At 48.9% G+C, this 14658-nt stretch overlaps 5 protein-coding genes across 5 annotated transcripts; 4 read left to right on the top strand and 1 right to left on the bottom strand.

Moving 5' to 3' along the window:
• Nucleotides 1-1597: 1597 nt before the first annotated feature.
• Nucleotides 1598-2476, top strand: J7337_003199 (uncharacterized protein; the record flags this gene model as incomplete). The annotated part of the gene is made up of 2 exons (XM_044820917.1): nucleotides 1598-2333; nucleotides 2388-2476. 2 exons carry the CDS (start codon nucleotides 1598-1600, stop codon nucleotides 2474-2476), a joined length of 825 nt encoding a protein of 274 aa, XP_044685217.1.
• A 1132-nt stretch (nucleotides 2477-3608) lies between these two features.
• J7337_003198 (uncharacterized protein) lies at nucleotides 3609-4723 on the top strand (the record flags this gene model as incomplete). Its single annotated transcript, XM_044820916.1, has 2 exons — nucleotides 3609-4357; nucleotides 4441-4723. 2 exons carry the CDS (start codon nucleotides 3609-3611, stop codon nucleotides 4721-4723), a joined length of 1032 nt encoding a protein of 343 aa, XP_044685216.1.
• A 1393-nt stretch (nucleotides 4724-6116) lies between these two features.
• J7337_003197 (uncharacterized protein) lies at nucleotides 6117-7980 on the top strand (the record flags this gene model as incomplete). Its single annotated transcript, XM_044820915.1, has 2 exons — nucleotides 6117-7901; nucleotides 7963-7980. The coding sequence occupies 2 exons, from the start codon at nucleotides 6117-6119 to the stop codon at nucleotides 7978-7980; spliced, it is 1803 nt and encodes a 600-aa protein (XP_044685215.1).
• A 170-nt stretch (nucleotides 7981-8150) lies between these two features.
• Nucleotides 8151-9716, bottom strand: J7337_003196 (uncharacterized protein; the record flags this gene model as incomplete). The annotated part of the gene is made up of 2 exons (XM_044820914.1): nucleotides 8151-9360; nucleotides 9457-9716. The coding sequence occupies 2 exons, from the start codon at nucleotides 9714-9716 to the stop codon at nucleotides 8151-8153; spliced, it is 1470 nt and encodes a 489-aa protein (XP_044685214.1).
• Nucleotides 9717-10989: 1273 nt separating this feature from the next.
• Nucleotides 10990-11943, top strand: J7337_003195 (uncharacterized protein; the record flags this gene model as incomplete). The annotated part of the gene is made up of 1 exon (XM_044820913.1): nucleotides 10990-11943. One exon carries the CDS (start codon nucleotides 10990-10992, stop codon nucleotides 11941-11943), a length of 954 nt encoding a protein of 317 aa, XP_044685213.1.
• Nucleotides 11944-14658: the final 2715 nt, after the last annotated feature.

Here is a 14658-nt window from a genome sequence, read left to right as displayed (position 1 = left end):
ATCATGTGGCATATGACAAGTCTCAGAAAGGAAACACAAGGGACGACGCTTCTGCATGTGCAGGCAGCCAAATACGTGGGATTCCATCCAATTATATCCATCAAAGTTGTTCCCCAGCTTTCTGAGCCACCTCTGAGCCCAACCAACTGTCACCCAAATTTGAGGATTGTACAATGCATCCATGCCCTCAAGACTTCTGTGGGTTACACGCTAAGCTTAAGGAGTATCCACTTGTGGCAGGTTTCACAGAGTGTGGCTGTGTGGGTACTGGTTCTCTACCTCCTCTCCTCACATCCCCGCTGCAGTTTGTAAGTACCCAGCCAGTACTGAGATTGTGGGGTGGAGAACTGTCAGGCACCCCGTTCATCCAACCACACTTTCACAATAAGACGTTGCGAACCATCGACCTGCAACCTCCCTCTCTGTCTCTACCCTTTTTAATTTATGGGAACTTGGCCAGTTGGTATCACACAAATTCGGGCGGCTCAATTACGCATTCTCCCAAAGATGCAGGATCTCGGAATCGGCGGTATACACACACAATCTGAGTTACATGAAACTTCACACGCAATGTTGCGAGGCTTACGAAGCCAGGAGGGAACGCATCTCTCCATTTCTTTATAGACAATCGCTGCCATAGCGTAGTCAGCCTTGCAGATAATGTACAGTCCGCACATGCAGGTAGCTTCTTCAAGTGATTCGCATAGTGAAGCGTCATAGGTAGACAGGGATGCTTTACTAATATGATTGAGCATCTGCGCACACCCTTGGACAATCCAGACACAAGCGGGTGATTGCAGAAGCATATCGACGTTGCATGGTGCAACCGTAACCATGACAGAGGGCATATACTGTAAATGCGTTGGCGCTCGCAGCGGCCTCGATACGCTCGGGCTGTATGACTGACATTGTGATAGATACGGGGTTGTCAATCCGATATGTTTTACCTGTCTTCCTTATTGGTTATGAAGGAAAGAAGAGGAAAGAGGAAATATGAACAACTTCAAGTGAAGTAGAATAACCCAATCCCATCGGGGGACCCGAACGACGCTGCGAAGAGTCGAGTCACGCACAAAGCTTCTGGTAATCAGTCGTCAATGGTCCAGCCTTAATATCTTCCGGTGTCTGACACGACACAATGGGTGATCGTGTATACAGAAAGAGCCAATCTTTTGTCGTCGTCGACTTATATGAGGTGTGAGGAGTAGGAAGACGATAATGGTTCATGTGCTGAAGCGTGGGGGGTAGCATAGGCTAGGAGTGAGGTTGTGAGAGGTTGTGAATACTGCGATGTGATTGGACGATGCGGGGGGGAGAAGGAGTGTCGTTCCCTGGGCCTCCCATATATAGTCCTCCTCCCCCCTCGACCATTTTCTCTCATTCTCCCCCTTTCGTATCACTTCACTCTCCCCATCCAAAACCCATCAAAAAAATCTTCCCAATCGCATTTCCATCTCACCGCATCACTTGATAGCGTTCATGAACCCTTTAAGTCCAAGTAGGACAACCTTGCATCCACACCTGTCCTACATTGCTGCTGCTCTCACTTGATCTCCATATATCCCATCACACTTGTGAACGTCCCTTTCCGCTTAGCATGGCAATCAATCCTTTCCTCAACAAAGATGAGATGACTTCTCGTCGTTCTTTCCACATTCCTCCCTTGTCGTCTTCCGTCCCAGAGTTTACACAAAGCAGTGTCCTGCTGTCGTCCCAGAGCCGGGTCACTGAAAAGAAACTCCATTCAAAGAAGCGTAGATCCCAAGACGATCCCGCTCCTGGTAGTGCCGCCTTCAGAGCTCGCCGCTTGGCAGACATCCCCCGCCGTGTTGAGCGGATCAAAGAAGCGGATGCTTGGCCGCGGGATGAAATTCCCAGAACACCTGGCCCATACCAGCTGTCAGACTGGGATCAGTGCTCAAACAGAGCCCAGGTGTCCTCACCTGGCCTGGAGCCAGAATATGAGCTCTGTCAGACGGCTCCGCTCGAGCCATATGGTGTCTCACTTGAGGCGGCCATTGATAACTGGCGAGGTAGCCGGCAACTGTCCCATTTCGCTCATGACGGAGGCTTTGCTTACGCGGGGTCCTGGTGCTACACAGCACCTGTGAAACCTAGTCACCTGGAACTAGAGTGGCACAACCCTGAGCGAGTCGTCCTCGCAGACGACTGGTGCCCTGAGACACCCAGGGACACCCGACTCTCCACGCCAGATCTGCCTCCACTGTCGACAGACTTTGAGTTTTGTCCATGCCATGGCTCAGGGGAGCATGAGAAAGATAGGATAAACCAAGAATTCTACTTGGCGACAAGATCCAAGATGGACGTGCAGAGTATGTTAATACTTACATGGCCAAGAGGCCTCCTTCTCTTGCTGATGAATACAGTGATAAACGCGCTGGCGCACATCGCACAGGACCAAACAGTATCCGGAAGTGCGTTCCGACAAGTCTCGCGAGAAATGAAGGATGCGTGATGGTGAAGTGAAGGTAGTATTGGCAACATCTGTATAGGTCTGAGTTCTGGCGTTAATGAACTGGCATGATGAACTGAGCGACGTTTTGAAGAGCAGCGAAGCTATTAATAATTGGTTAGGTGTATGTAGAGTGTGTTGGTATACTGTGCTTAGAGAATGATCATATGCAAGCAATTTGTGTTGAATGTTTCTTTTTGAGGATGAATGTCATTCGATTTGCTGCTCATTGCATGGGTTGAGATATTGCGCATATCAAAGTAGAGACATTTAGACAAGAAATGATGCGAAGGTGAGAGAGGGTGTTGGAAATGATGAAAAATTGAGGTATTGAGATGCGTTGATGATATGTTTTACTTGAAATCTGGTGTTGAGGAGACTCGATGGGTCCAGAAATTGGGGAAGACCTGTCGGGGGGAGGGTGAAAAAGCAGGCAGCAGAGGCTTAGGATTGTTAGCCTGAGGCAGAAACCAAGGCATTCAATTCTCCCAACCAAACTGGCAACACCTCAGACGACAAGAGGTCGATAATTCGACTGGTGAGGCTCAAATTAGACAGCCAGACTGACGAATCTACTCCGATCATGCAATGACATCTAACACCGCGGTTATCGTCTAACCTGAGAAATGACAGCGTGTTTCTCTACCTGTGCCCCCATATGCCGTGCACAGCGACGAATACCAGCTGACTTGACCTTGTGGTAACTGTCAATGACACAGCATAGAGTTGAGCCTCATTCCCATGTCATTTTGCTGTGATGATTCCGGAGAGAACGATGCGATGCTATGGCGGAGGCTGCCTTTAGGCTGGCGTGGTTGACCCAATGGAATGAATGGGGTCTCAGAACGCAGTATGAGAGGTGAAAAAACCCTCACGTCATACTTGTAAGGCCATTATCAACGCCACTATCAAAGTCGACAATAAAACTAGGGTAGACTTGTGCATTGTTATTCTATTTTCATTATTCAATAGTTGTTGGGCTTTTCATGCTACAGCACCAACATCGGCTTGCTTGATCTTAGTCTCACCAACGGAATTGGTTACGTCATTCAAAATCGCCTTCATTCTTGATACAGCGATTGTTTTTGAACATACTTACAAGCGATAGAGAAGTTACACGATAGATAAAAGCAAAATGGCGGAGAATTACGTCCTTCGAATCACAGCTGGTCCTGATTACGATCAATCGCAGCAGGTCGAGGTCCCTGTCAACACTGCCAAGCCCATCACCATCAAGAGCGATCGCGCTGACATTGAACTCAACGTTCGCGTCAACGACTACAAAGGCCTTCCTCGCAACTCACCAACGACTTCACCATACTTCTCAACCGAGCCTCACGCCTACAACAGGGATCAATACAGCATCTCATTCCGCTTCACACCAAAGAAGCCCTCCGATGATGAGGGCGATGGTATCAAGGCCACGGATCTTCAGTTCGGCAATGACTTTGATCATCCCATTCGAGATCGTCTACCGCCTGGTTTCAACACGGCTATGAGTATAGTGCGCTGGTGGATCGATCCTGGCCTGGATGGAGATGCGTATGCTGATAAGCCCTTCCTGTACGGCCCCGCGCTGAGTTCTTTCAACACTATTCATGTGGGCAAAGGCGAGTTTGATGAAGAAAAGGGCGGTCTTTGGTTCGAAGAGGGTGGCGATGAAGAGGGCCTCGAAGCTCGTGAGGAGGTCGGCGCTCCTCTTGCCAGCAAGGCGAGAATGAAGTGGGCTCTCAGAGCTGACGCCAAAGAGAAGTGGGTGTTTGAGTACGACCAGACATACGGCTTTGACTTCTTCAATCCGTATCTCAACTTCTCAGACCTCGCGTTGAACCTACCTGGCTTCCAGCTACCCATCATGAAGTACTGGGACGGTCAAGGTCTCAGGTAAGCCAGCACCCTGCTTTTCCACATCACCGAGACATTTTTGTCACATTCTTTCCACGCCTTTGCGTTTACACTCGTTACAGGCCCGGCCCGAAACGCTCACATCAACTCAGATATGTCTTGCGCAACAAGGAGACCGGGGAGCCGTACCTCGTGATCCTGTTCTCGCTGTATCACAAGGATTATGTAGATGAAGATGGGTCTTTGAAGGACGGGGCACAGGACTCTTTCAAACAACCTGAGAAGGTCTCTGAGGGTGATGAGGAGTTTGATGGGGATGGAGCGTTGAAGGAGGCGACGGAGCAGTTGGGACCAAAGATTGATGAGAAGGGAAACGAGCAGACGAGTGTAGACGATCTCGACTAGGAGGGTAATTAGAGAGACAAGGCTTGCCAGGATGTAATAGAATTCTAGATCTCGGGACGACAACCTAAAGAGGGAGAAAAGAAACAAGCTTCTTTGATCTCATGTTTCGGGTAATGGATCGTACTGTATGTACTTATTTTCGGATCCGTCTCTCATTCGTCCCCAAAGATCCCATTTGTGGCTTCACATCTTCTGAATCATTCAAGCAATCTAAACATGAGACTAATGAGTAATGGCTGTAACATCGGAGAACCCGGTCACATGAGCATTCACGTGCTCGTTCATCATCGCTCCTCTTCCATGGATTTGAAGCCTGTCACAAAAGACACAGTTCCAGTTACAGATCCTCGGTACCGTCCACGCATAAATGGCAGCGCAGGATCTTTTTCCCGTCCACTAAACGTACACGGATGCCCAGATTTCACCAAATTGTGTGCGTGCGGGGTGTGGAATCTCAGATCTGCAAACGAGACATCTCATCCGGTAATAGCAGGACATTAGAAAGCAATCCCTGCTTTATTACCGAACGAAACCCCCTCAAAAGGTCGAGACTGTTTTGTCCCTCGGGTACACGGTCCAATTGGATATCCTCTCGGCTCTTATCATCCGAGCGTGGCTTTCCTAATCAAATGGCTGCCGAAGCAGCATCTCAATATCCAGCAGGTCGCTTAGTGGCGGGGGGAACTTGGCGTGCGAAAGAGGCTTGGTCTAGGGTTTAGCGTTTGGCTTTGTTCACGTCCGTCTTGTTCCCGATGCCTTGGCGCTGGGGCTAGCTATGGCTACGGCATTGCCCCCGGATGGGTTCATCTGCGAGAGGTCGTATACGTAGGAGCGGAGAGGGAGAGGAAAACCTCATCTTCCCAACATCCTCTCTTGTCACTGTTGCAACTGACCTTGTAACAACGGTGAAAGTTTGTGTTTCTTCAGCTGGTGTCTGTGTCTTACACGCAACCACTGATCGACCCGAGATATCACTGCCCTCCCGCTGACACGTCCCTTGTCCTCTAAACCTGACCGTGCCGCGCAAACATGTCCTCCATGACCCATCGGAGAGAATGTATTCTCCGTTAGCGTTTCCCAGTGTCCGAGTCACACCTCAAACGTGGGCCTCGCAGGCGGATACAGCGCCAAGACACCATTATTCTCGTTGGTATCCCGCCTTTTGACCCTCACCCAGCCCTTGATAATCCCGGATTTACGCTCCGGATACAACACGGTCGTTGCTCCTGTCCCCTTCTTATGATAATTATAATCCGCCCTTGTGTCTCCCATTCTTTCTGCTCTTCTCCCTCTCACCGCTGTGTGTCTGGTGAAATATTTGGATGTCGTTGGACTCCCCTCGCTGCTGTGTAAATTGTCGGTTTCTGGATATTGAGCATCACGAACTATCGATATGATCGAATCTGATAAGATCCAGCCTGCGGGTGCTTCCGTTCAGGGCCAGGGCGACCTCGAGATTGGTCGCAGCACCCTCCCGCCTTCATCAGCACAACCAAATCTTGGTAGCGAAGACCCTATATCCTATCTGTATCTAACACTCGACACTCCCCTCCCTTCACCACCACCACCACCACCATCACCATCATCAGACTCAAATCCTACGCAAACTCTCCCACCATGTCCAGACCTTCGACCCTACGCTTCACCCTTCACGTTGCCGCGAGCACGCAAAAACATCTTCCTCGCACTCTCGTGCATCGCGACAATGCTGACTGCATACACTGCTGGTACCTACTCCCCTCCCTCAAGAGCAATGGCTAGAGATATCGGGGCCAGTCATACAGCTACGCTCGCCGGAATCACGACTTTCTGTGCTGGTTTCGCTATTGCGCCCATGGCACTCGCCCCCATTTCTGAGATCTGGGGTAGACGTCCTGTTTTTGTCCTCGCTGGTTTTGTATTCGTCATCTCCCAAGCTGTCTGTTCTGTTATGCCCAATTTGGCTGGCATGTTGATCGCCCGCTTTTTCGTTGGTGTCGGCGGCTCCGTCTTTAGTTCCGTCGTGGGCGGTGTCATTGCTGATCTGTGGGAGAAGGAGGAGAGGAATACCCCGATGGCTCTCTTCAGTGGCTTTGTACTGTTTGGAACAGGTCTTGGACCTTTGGTGTCTGCTGCTTTCGTCAACGACCTTGAAGACGATACAATGGCTTGGAAGTGGTCTTTTTGGCATCAAGTTATTCTCGATGGACTGTTGCTGGTTGCCATCTTGATCTCGTTTAAAGAAACGCGAGGCTCGGTCTTGTTGTCGCGCAAAGCTAAGAAGTTGAATCAGTGGTATCAACAACTCGAGGATGCAGGTGTCTACGGACTTTGGGTGGTCGACCCTCGAGAAGATACCTGCAGCTCGTCATCTTCAAGCGTCAAGACCATGCCAGGACACGAAACGATACTCGAGTATAACAGACCAACACAACTACGAAGAATACGATGGCTCGTTGAAGCAGACGAACAACGACCCCCTCTTCGACAAATGATGGCCACCTCCATCATGCGACCCTTTCACCTCTTGTTCACCGAACCAGTTGTCTTCTTCTTTTCCCTCTGGGCTGCCTTCTCTTGGGCCGTCCTCTATCTCTCCTTCTCCATCGTACCCTATCTCTACTCTGACAACTTCAACATGTCGATGCGCATCTATGTTGCGATGATGGCATCTGCTATTATCGCGACCGTGGTCGGCATTCTTCAGGAGAATCTGATGAAGCACCCTCTCTGGAGCGGACACGTTGACGAGAAGGAGGTTTCCCGTTTCTGGCGATTCATGAGGAAGCATTTCCCTGCTGATTCGCCCGAGGCACGACTGTACTTTTCCTGTCTCACTGCCCTCTTACTCCCTGCTGGCTTATTTGTCGCGTTCTTAAGTCCCATTAGCACTAGTCACTATACACAAGCTATTGGTATTGGCTTCGCAAATTGGGGCATTTACTCTGTCTACCTTGCTACGTTCAACTACCTTGCTGATACATATCACATGTACGCCTCTTCAGCCCTTGCCGCACAAAGTTTCTGTCGCAATGTGCTTGGTGGCATATTCCCTGTGTTGACGGGCATCATATTTGACAATCTCGGTTTGAGAAACGCTGGTTGTGTGCTGGGTGGTATTGCTTCAGTTCTGACACTTATTCCATGGGTTCTGGTGTTTTTCGGAGGCAAAATTAGGGCCAGAAGCAAGTTTGCGATCGTAAGTTTACACACAGTCCCCGTATACTTTAGATGGAGGGTTTGTTGCTAACTCTTGATAGTCTCTACAAAAGCAGTAAGGATATTTGTCCATGAAAAGGCGGAGTCTAGTTAGAGTTCTTTTGTTTCTCTAGATGGCACGAAGAGCTGTGCTTGTATGACCTAACGAATCTAAACGGCCTATCATAATCATCGTTGAATATATCGTACACATAATCTGTTCTCCAATTTTCAGCCACGTGCCGCCGCGTCAATACGTTGTAGCAGCGTCTCTGCTCAAGACTCTCTTCTTCTTGAGCTTCCCCTTTCCGTAGTTGCTCTTGAACCACGCAATAGTCCTCTTGTCCAACGTATCGCCCTTCGAGCCCTCCTTTCGTAGATCCTCGCATGTGCGCTCCGATAAGCTAGTCGCACTTCTCTGACGAGTGCTCCTCAGCTTCTGTAGATCGCCCACGATGGCAGGGAGGAGCATATCTCCGTTTGCGTCGATTTGAGGAGGAGGAAGCTGTACACAGCCTTCCCAGATGCGCAAGGTGCTGGGGACGTCTTTGGTAGCGGTGACTGCGTGGTCATCGAGCGAGAGATTTCCATTCCCCGTATCGACGTAGGACTTCTGGCCGACGAGTTTAGGCCATATCGTCGATGGCGCAACACGATATGCGTAACTCTTCGTAATCTTGCTGTTATTGGAGAACAACGTCCCCATGAATGGCGCTGTGTACTTCTCGCTGAAACCGCACATGCGGACTGAACCGATGCGACCCTTGAGATGCAGGATATTGTTGCAGAAATGGAGGTACGAGTCGGGACAATACTCTTCCACAGGTGCTACAGGTGCTACAGGTGCTACAGGTGGATGGGCTGGACTGTTGGCATCGGGAAACGTTGGGCTTCGTAGGCCTCCAGCGTCTTCGTCGAAGTTGAATCGTCGGGGTGTTATCGCTGTTGGACTGTACGGCTCTGGCGTCTTGGCGCTCCGCGATGCTGATCGTGACGCCGAGCGTGAGCCTGGTCGACTACTGATGGCGCGAGTCGGCGAGACAATGGCTGCTTGGGGTCGTTTTCCGTAGAAGCGTCGACAGAGGAGAATCAGGCTCTCCATGGGGCACGACTCCTTTCGCTTCATTTGTACATCGATGAATTCTTGGAGCAGTTTCTCTATCTGCTCAACGTTTGGCGAAAGCGCTACAGCGCCAGGATCAGAGCCGCAGCCCAAATGCGTCATGTCGAGTTCGATGACGATGTTGTTTGCGTACATACCGTAGTTGTTAAGCCATGTTGTTGCAAGTGGGCTTACTCTCGGTCCAGTGAATGGCGACAAGACGGCGTGTAGTTTCGTGTTCTGCAGAAATGTGACAAGAAAGTCCGCGCGAAATGCAAAAGATACTTCAAGGTAAGAAGCTATTTGCAGTAATGTCGATGAAGGTGACTCAAAGTCTTCTTTGCGCCAAACATCACGGCTAAGTGCCTGTTTGTTCAAACGCAGGGGCTTGTCGCAGGGCGGGAGTAGATAGCGACAGATCCGGTACCGCACAGAATCAGGAAGTCGGAAATACCCAGAACTTGGTTTCTCTTTCGCGTGGTTCTCATAGAAAGAAATAAGCACCTTTTCGAAACTCGCTTTCTCAAAAGCGCCATGATACACAGCATCAAGTGTCCGATCCCAAGCTGGGAGCCCTTGGCGGTGCGCACTCTGCGATGCACCCAGACCAGGAAACACAGTAGCAACAGGCGTAGAAGGCTGTGAACGATTCCTCCAAGATGATGGATTAGAAACACTTCTTGTGCGCGCTTTGGCACTGCCTTGAAGGGGCATTATGAGGTCAGCCGAGTTGTTGGGTTTGCGATGCAGAGGTAAAGACTGGAGACGCACTCATCCTCAGAGTCTCGAGACGCTCAGAAATGTCATTCCTGGTCTTGATTGAGCCGACGCGACGGAGGAGGGAGGTTACGGATGTGGAGGGCGATATAGAGGGCGATGATGATACTGGAGTCCCCATTGCGGCGACACTGACTCTGACACTGAGGCTGTCGCTGTCACTGCCCTGTCACTGGCACTGGCACTGGCACTGGCGCAGACTGTACCCATTTCTCTATAGGGATTAGATCAAGGGATAGCTAATCAAACAATGCGAGGTCCAAGATGTGAGGGATTATTGAACAAGTCGTCGTTTCTTGGGCTAAAGCTTACGCAGAGAATATAAACTTTGGTCCGTCTGGTGACTTAGAAGTAAGACATCTATTATGAAGTAAGTACAGGTTAGTCAATCCCTAACATCAGTCATACGATTCATGTAGTCTACCTACTCTACTGCCCGTACAGTATTTGACGGCGGAAAGTTCCAATCTTATTGCCTGAGGTGTCTTGTCGTTTCTTCTTTGAGCATCTCTTTGCTGCTAATCATTATTTGGAAGATATTTCACTTGTCGTATCAACCACTCGATCCGAACTGTCCGTTTTGCAGCAACATTTACACCTTGGCGCGCAGCATTCAATACTCTAAGGTAATTTTGGTGAATGAAAGTCGAAACCATACAATTCATCATTTGAACCGCTTTCATTTGGCAAAATGTGGAATATAATAATCGTGGGCAATGTGCGTGCGGTCCATAGAGTCTGCTGCTTGTCATGTAAGACATCTTGGCTCAACATGGTAAGGGGAAAACATTACAACGAAAAGGTTCGTTCCTCAAGGTTTTCTGTCTGAAGTCATCATGGCAAAATACTGCGGTATCGTGACTTCTCAAGAAGTCTAAATCAGTCTGACTTCCCGGAGGAAGGAGGAAGTCTGTGAGTGGAAGGCATTGCACCCAATGCCTTGTCCCCAGTATAACCCAGTGAGTTCTTCTAAGTAACTCTCCTCAAGCACGAAGCTTTCGTGCGCGCAATATCCAATATTCTCATAAACTCTCAAATGAAACTTTCGGCATAAAGATTAAAATATTTAAATACGTTGTATCTTTTCTCTCCTTCGACTCCAACTTCTCTCTCCGTTTATCCTCTAGTCCTTCCGCCTCTCATGATTACATGCTCTTCTTGGACCCTAGGCTCAGCAAACATCACTTTCATCAACTTCGTATCCGCGATCATGTTGTCCTCAACCCCTATGACGGTCCTGGACCCGAATGTCGTCATCCCTTCATTATCTACAAGAGTCAGAAGCAGCTTGACCATGCCAACCCAAACATTAGTCGCCAGAAACTGGACGCAAAACAACACCACCACCAAAGCAGATGACTTTCCGATCTTCTACCCCGACAGGGACGGTATCATTGCCTTGGCACTTCTCGCAGCCATCTTGGGCCTCTTCATGGGACTCGTACTCCGAGATCTTCTGAACAAGAGACGCACTGGCGAGTTCAAGGAAGACAAGAAGAGTTGTGGATCGTTTTTCCGAACACTCTTCCGCATGCCTTGTATCATGTGTAGCTCGGACAGCTTGAGGCAACTATGGATCAAGTTCACGAATCTCTTCCGCTCCAAGAAAAACCAGCGCGTGGTGAAGAAGGCGGACCAGGACGGAATCGAACTGGACGTCAGACTCCAGAGCGGGAGACCAATCGGGGTATTTAATGGTGCCTCGTCGCCCAAGATCGCCTTTGCTTCAGATAAGACTAGGAGGAGTAATTCCAAAGGCAAGGCCGTCGAAACCACCGTTCTTCCTCGAGTCGCCGACTTCAGCGTGGGCCAAGGCTTCGTATCTACTCATGTACGTGGGGCCAGCTCAGGGTCTAACCGAGGCGACTCTTCTGAACATGATAATACTTTGGGTATTTCCAATCCTGAAGGTTTGTCCACCGAGAACGCAGGTTCTAGCGCGACGAATAACCACAGCTCAGGTTCAAGTTCAGCTGCAGCCAGCCGTAGCCATTGGTGGTCGCTTGGGCATGGCCACGGCCATGATACTAGCCACAGTCACAGTCATAGCAACTCCCATAGTCATGATTATGGGTCGCATTCTTATGATTTCGGCCATACTGACTCTGGTGGCTTTGACTCTGGTGGTTTCGATGGAGGTGGTGGTGGTGGTGGTGGCGACTAATACTGTATCCATATGGGATGTCTTTGGATGCTTTGTGCTGGTTGAGAATCACCGTCTGGATAACTTGCTTTGGGCGGATTAGTCTTGCTGGAAGAACATGCTGGACGCTGATCAATGGCTAAGCTGGAAGAATCTCGGGGGCCGACACGGAGTTTTCGATGATTAGAGCAGGCTAGGATGGAGACATTACTGGGCACGGAATACACTGTAGAATTACAGTAGAAATACAAAGGCAATGTTTACCTGCCATCTGGCTACTGGGTGAATGCAAGTGATAGATATTCCAGTCGGGGTTCCTGCATGACTCAGATCCTCTCGATATATACTGTTGCATCACCACTGTCTACCACATACGACCAAAGCTCGTAGAAAATACGGGATCCCGTCCGCTCTCCCATAGTCAAGCTGCGAAGCGCCGGATTAGTAGTTGGGTCGGTGACGACCAGCGAATCCCCGGTGTTGTATGTTTTTGCCCATTTTGTCTCTTGTGAATATTGTGGGCCTGATTCATCACTTATATTAGTTTGTGGGGTAAAGCTCCTAGATGGTTTGCCACGACGAGGCAACATCGGAGCAAAGATATAAAGTAGAGAGTACGTTGACCAAATTCGAGTCAACCATGTATTCGTTTTGCCTTTGCCAACCACGATCCTATGGGCCATGGTGTTGTAACGGATGCTGAAGACAGATACACTTGGGGTAGGAACTGCATCTTGAAGATGATCGGTTCCAAGCCATGTCATCAAACTTCTCCATAATTCAAGGCACGTTGATATACTATTGCATCGCCTCCATCTATCACATACGGCCAAGGCCAAGGAAATCCCGCTATTCTGTCAATCTTTCTCATTTTCTCACAGACCTCGGCTTCTCGCGCCTACTACCTTCAAGTTTGGAGACATCGATCTCAAATGTAGACCCCGACTCATCCTTCGCCTCCGAACTCAACTGCAACGAGGGCCATCTTAGTACAGTAGAGCAGAAAATCAGGACATGTTCAAATCACCTTTGGTGTTGTCACTTGTTGGGTTTCTCCCAGGCGCTGTTTCAAGCCAGGGGGAGGGCCATATTTGCCGTCTAAGGTGTCATCAGTCTCACCCTGCTCGTCGAGCTCGATGGCTCCCAGGGTAGCAATAATGGGACATCCTTTCCTTGCTTGAAACGGTATGAAGATAGGGTTCGAGCGGGTGAGTTGGTAAATTGGGATCCGAGTACAGTACAAAGACTTGAAAGCTGTCTTGAAAAATAGTGGAGGAGTTTGCAATGGTTGGTTTCTCCGTTCGAATCCTTCATCCTCTGTCACTCTGACCACATCGTGCTAGACAATATACTTTCCCATGACAACATCCCCAAGGCGAATATCATCTTGTGCTGAGGGTACACCACCGTCAATGCTGACCAGCAGACCGAAACGAATTTTGAAACTACGCGGGTAACGAGGGTCAAGGCTAGGGTGCTAGCATTGCGAAGGAAGTGTTTTCTTTCCATCTTCAGAATGGCTATAGTACCTTATATGGGCTTACCTGTGGCTGCTTGTCACATTTGAGCTCATCTTCTGTCAGAGTTCGGTTGAAAAAGGCGACAGTTTCACAGAATTGAACATATTGAGTCTTGGCCTACCTTGGATACGGGCCAGTTGTGGTTGATTACATTGAAATAGAGAGAAGCTCGGGCACTTTAGAGCATAAAACACAAGATACAGAAATATGGGCTTGCTTGTGATACATTCACGAAATCTCAAAGTAACAGATTTCCTCCGGAACAATATAACAACAGACCAAACAGAGCCCAGAAGAGATATGGGGACTGCATCAGTAATTCTCTTCGGCCCTATGTATATTATTATGTGTTAGCTTTCCTGTCTGGCTGGAAAGCGCTGGCTGGCCTCGATATGTGATTGACCATGACACAACCAGTGATTTATTGGCACTTGCCAACTCGGCCAAAAAGACCAAAACATTCTGTGACCTCAGTTCACGGATACATCATGTTCAAGTGTAGAAGCTGAACTTTGCTCCCTGATGCCAAGTGCTCATCATAAGTCAAGCCGAAAATACTACAAATGAGCTCCCGAAATATCGATACTACTTTATAAATGAGCTGAGGTAGAAATGCAGAGCGATGTGGAGAGATTCGATGCAATTCATACATGCAGAAAGCCACAGTGAATTCGAAATATTGACACTGTATAGCACACTGTACAAAGACGCCTCGTTGAGCTCGGTTTAATGCTGCATAAGGTTTAAAATCAGCATCGTGTGACTGAAAGTGTAGTTTTATTGAGCGCGCCTTTGCAAAAATCTAGCCTCTCAGGATAAATTCTCAGCCGTGGTTGGTTGAACCTTGCCAGTGGTTAAAAATCCTAATCAGCAATTCTAGGTGAAGTGGTTAGCAGAGACAGAAGCAGGGAAAATTTACTTTATGTTTTTTGCTGATTCTTCCTTTTTGTGAATGATGCGGGTTCGATGACTTGTAGTAATTGACCGAAGTATTATGTGTAGGTGTTCATTGTAAAGTCAAGATATTGACTGACTGACCGAGTGGTTGGTGTTGGTGAGGATGAGACAGCCTTGTCAATATCAACTACCTAGAAAACGCTAAGCGCAAGCAATAAATACAGGCACAAAGAGATATAACAGAAATCACCCTCACCTGGCCTCAGGCATAGATTGGATATGCACTTTTTTTGACAGCTGGGGATGGGGAACTTGATGG

Source organism: Fusarium musae, chromosome 2 (genome assembly GCF_019915245.1).
Source record: "Fusarium musae strain F31 chromosome 2, whole genome shotgun sequence".
In the NCBI taxonomy this organism is placed as follows: Eukaryota; Fungi; Ascomycota; class Sordariomycetes; order Hypocreales; family Nectriaceae; genus Fusarium; species Fusarium musae.
This window is presented reverse-complemented; position numbering and strand designations above follow the sequence as displayed.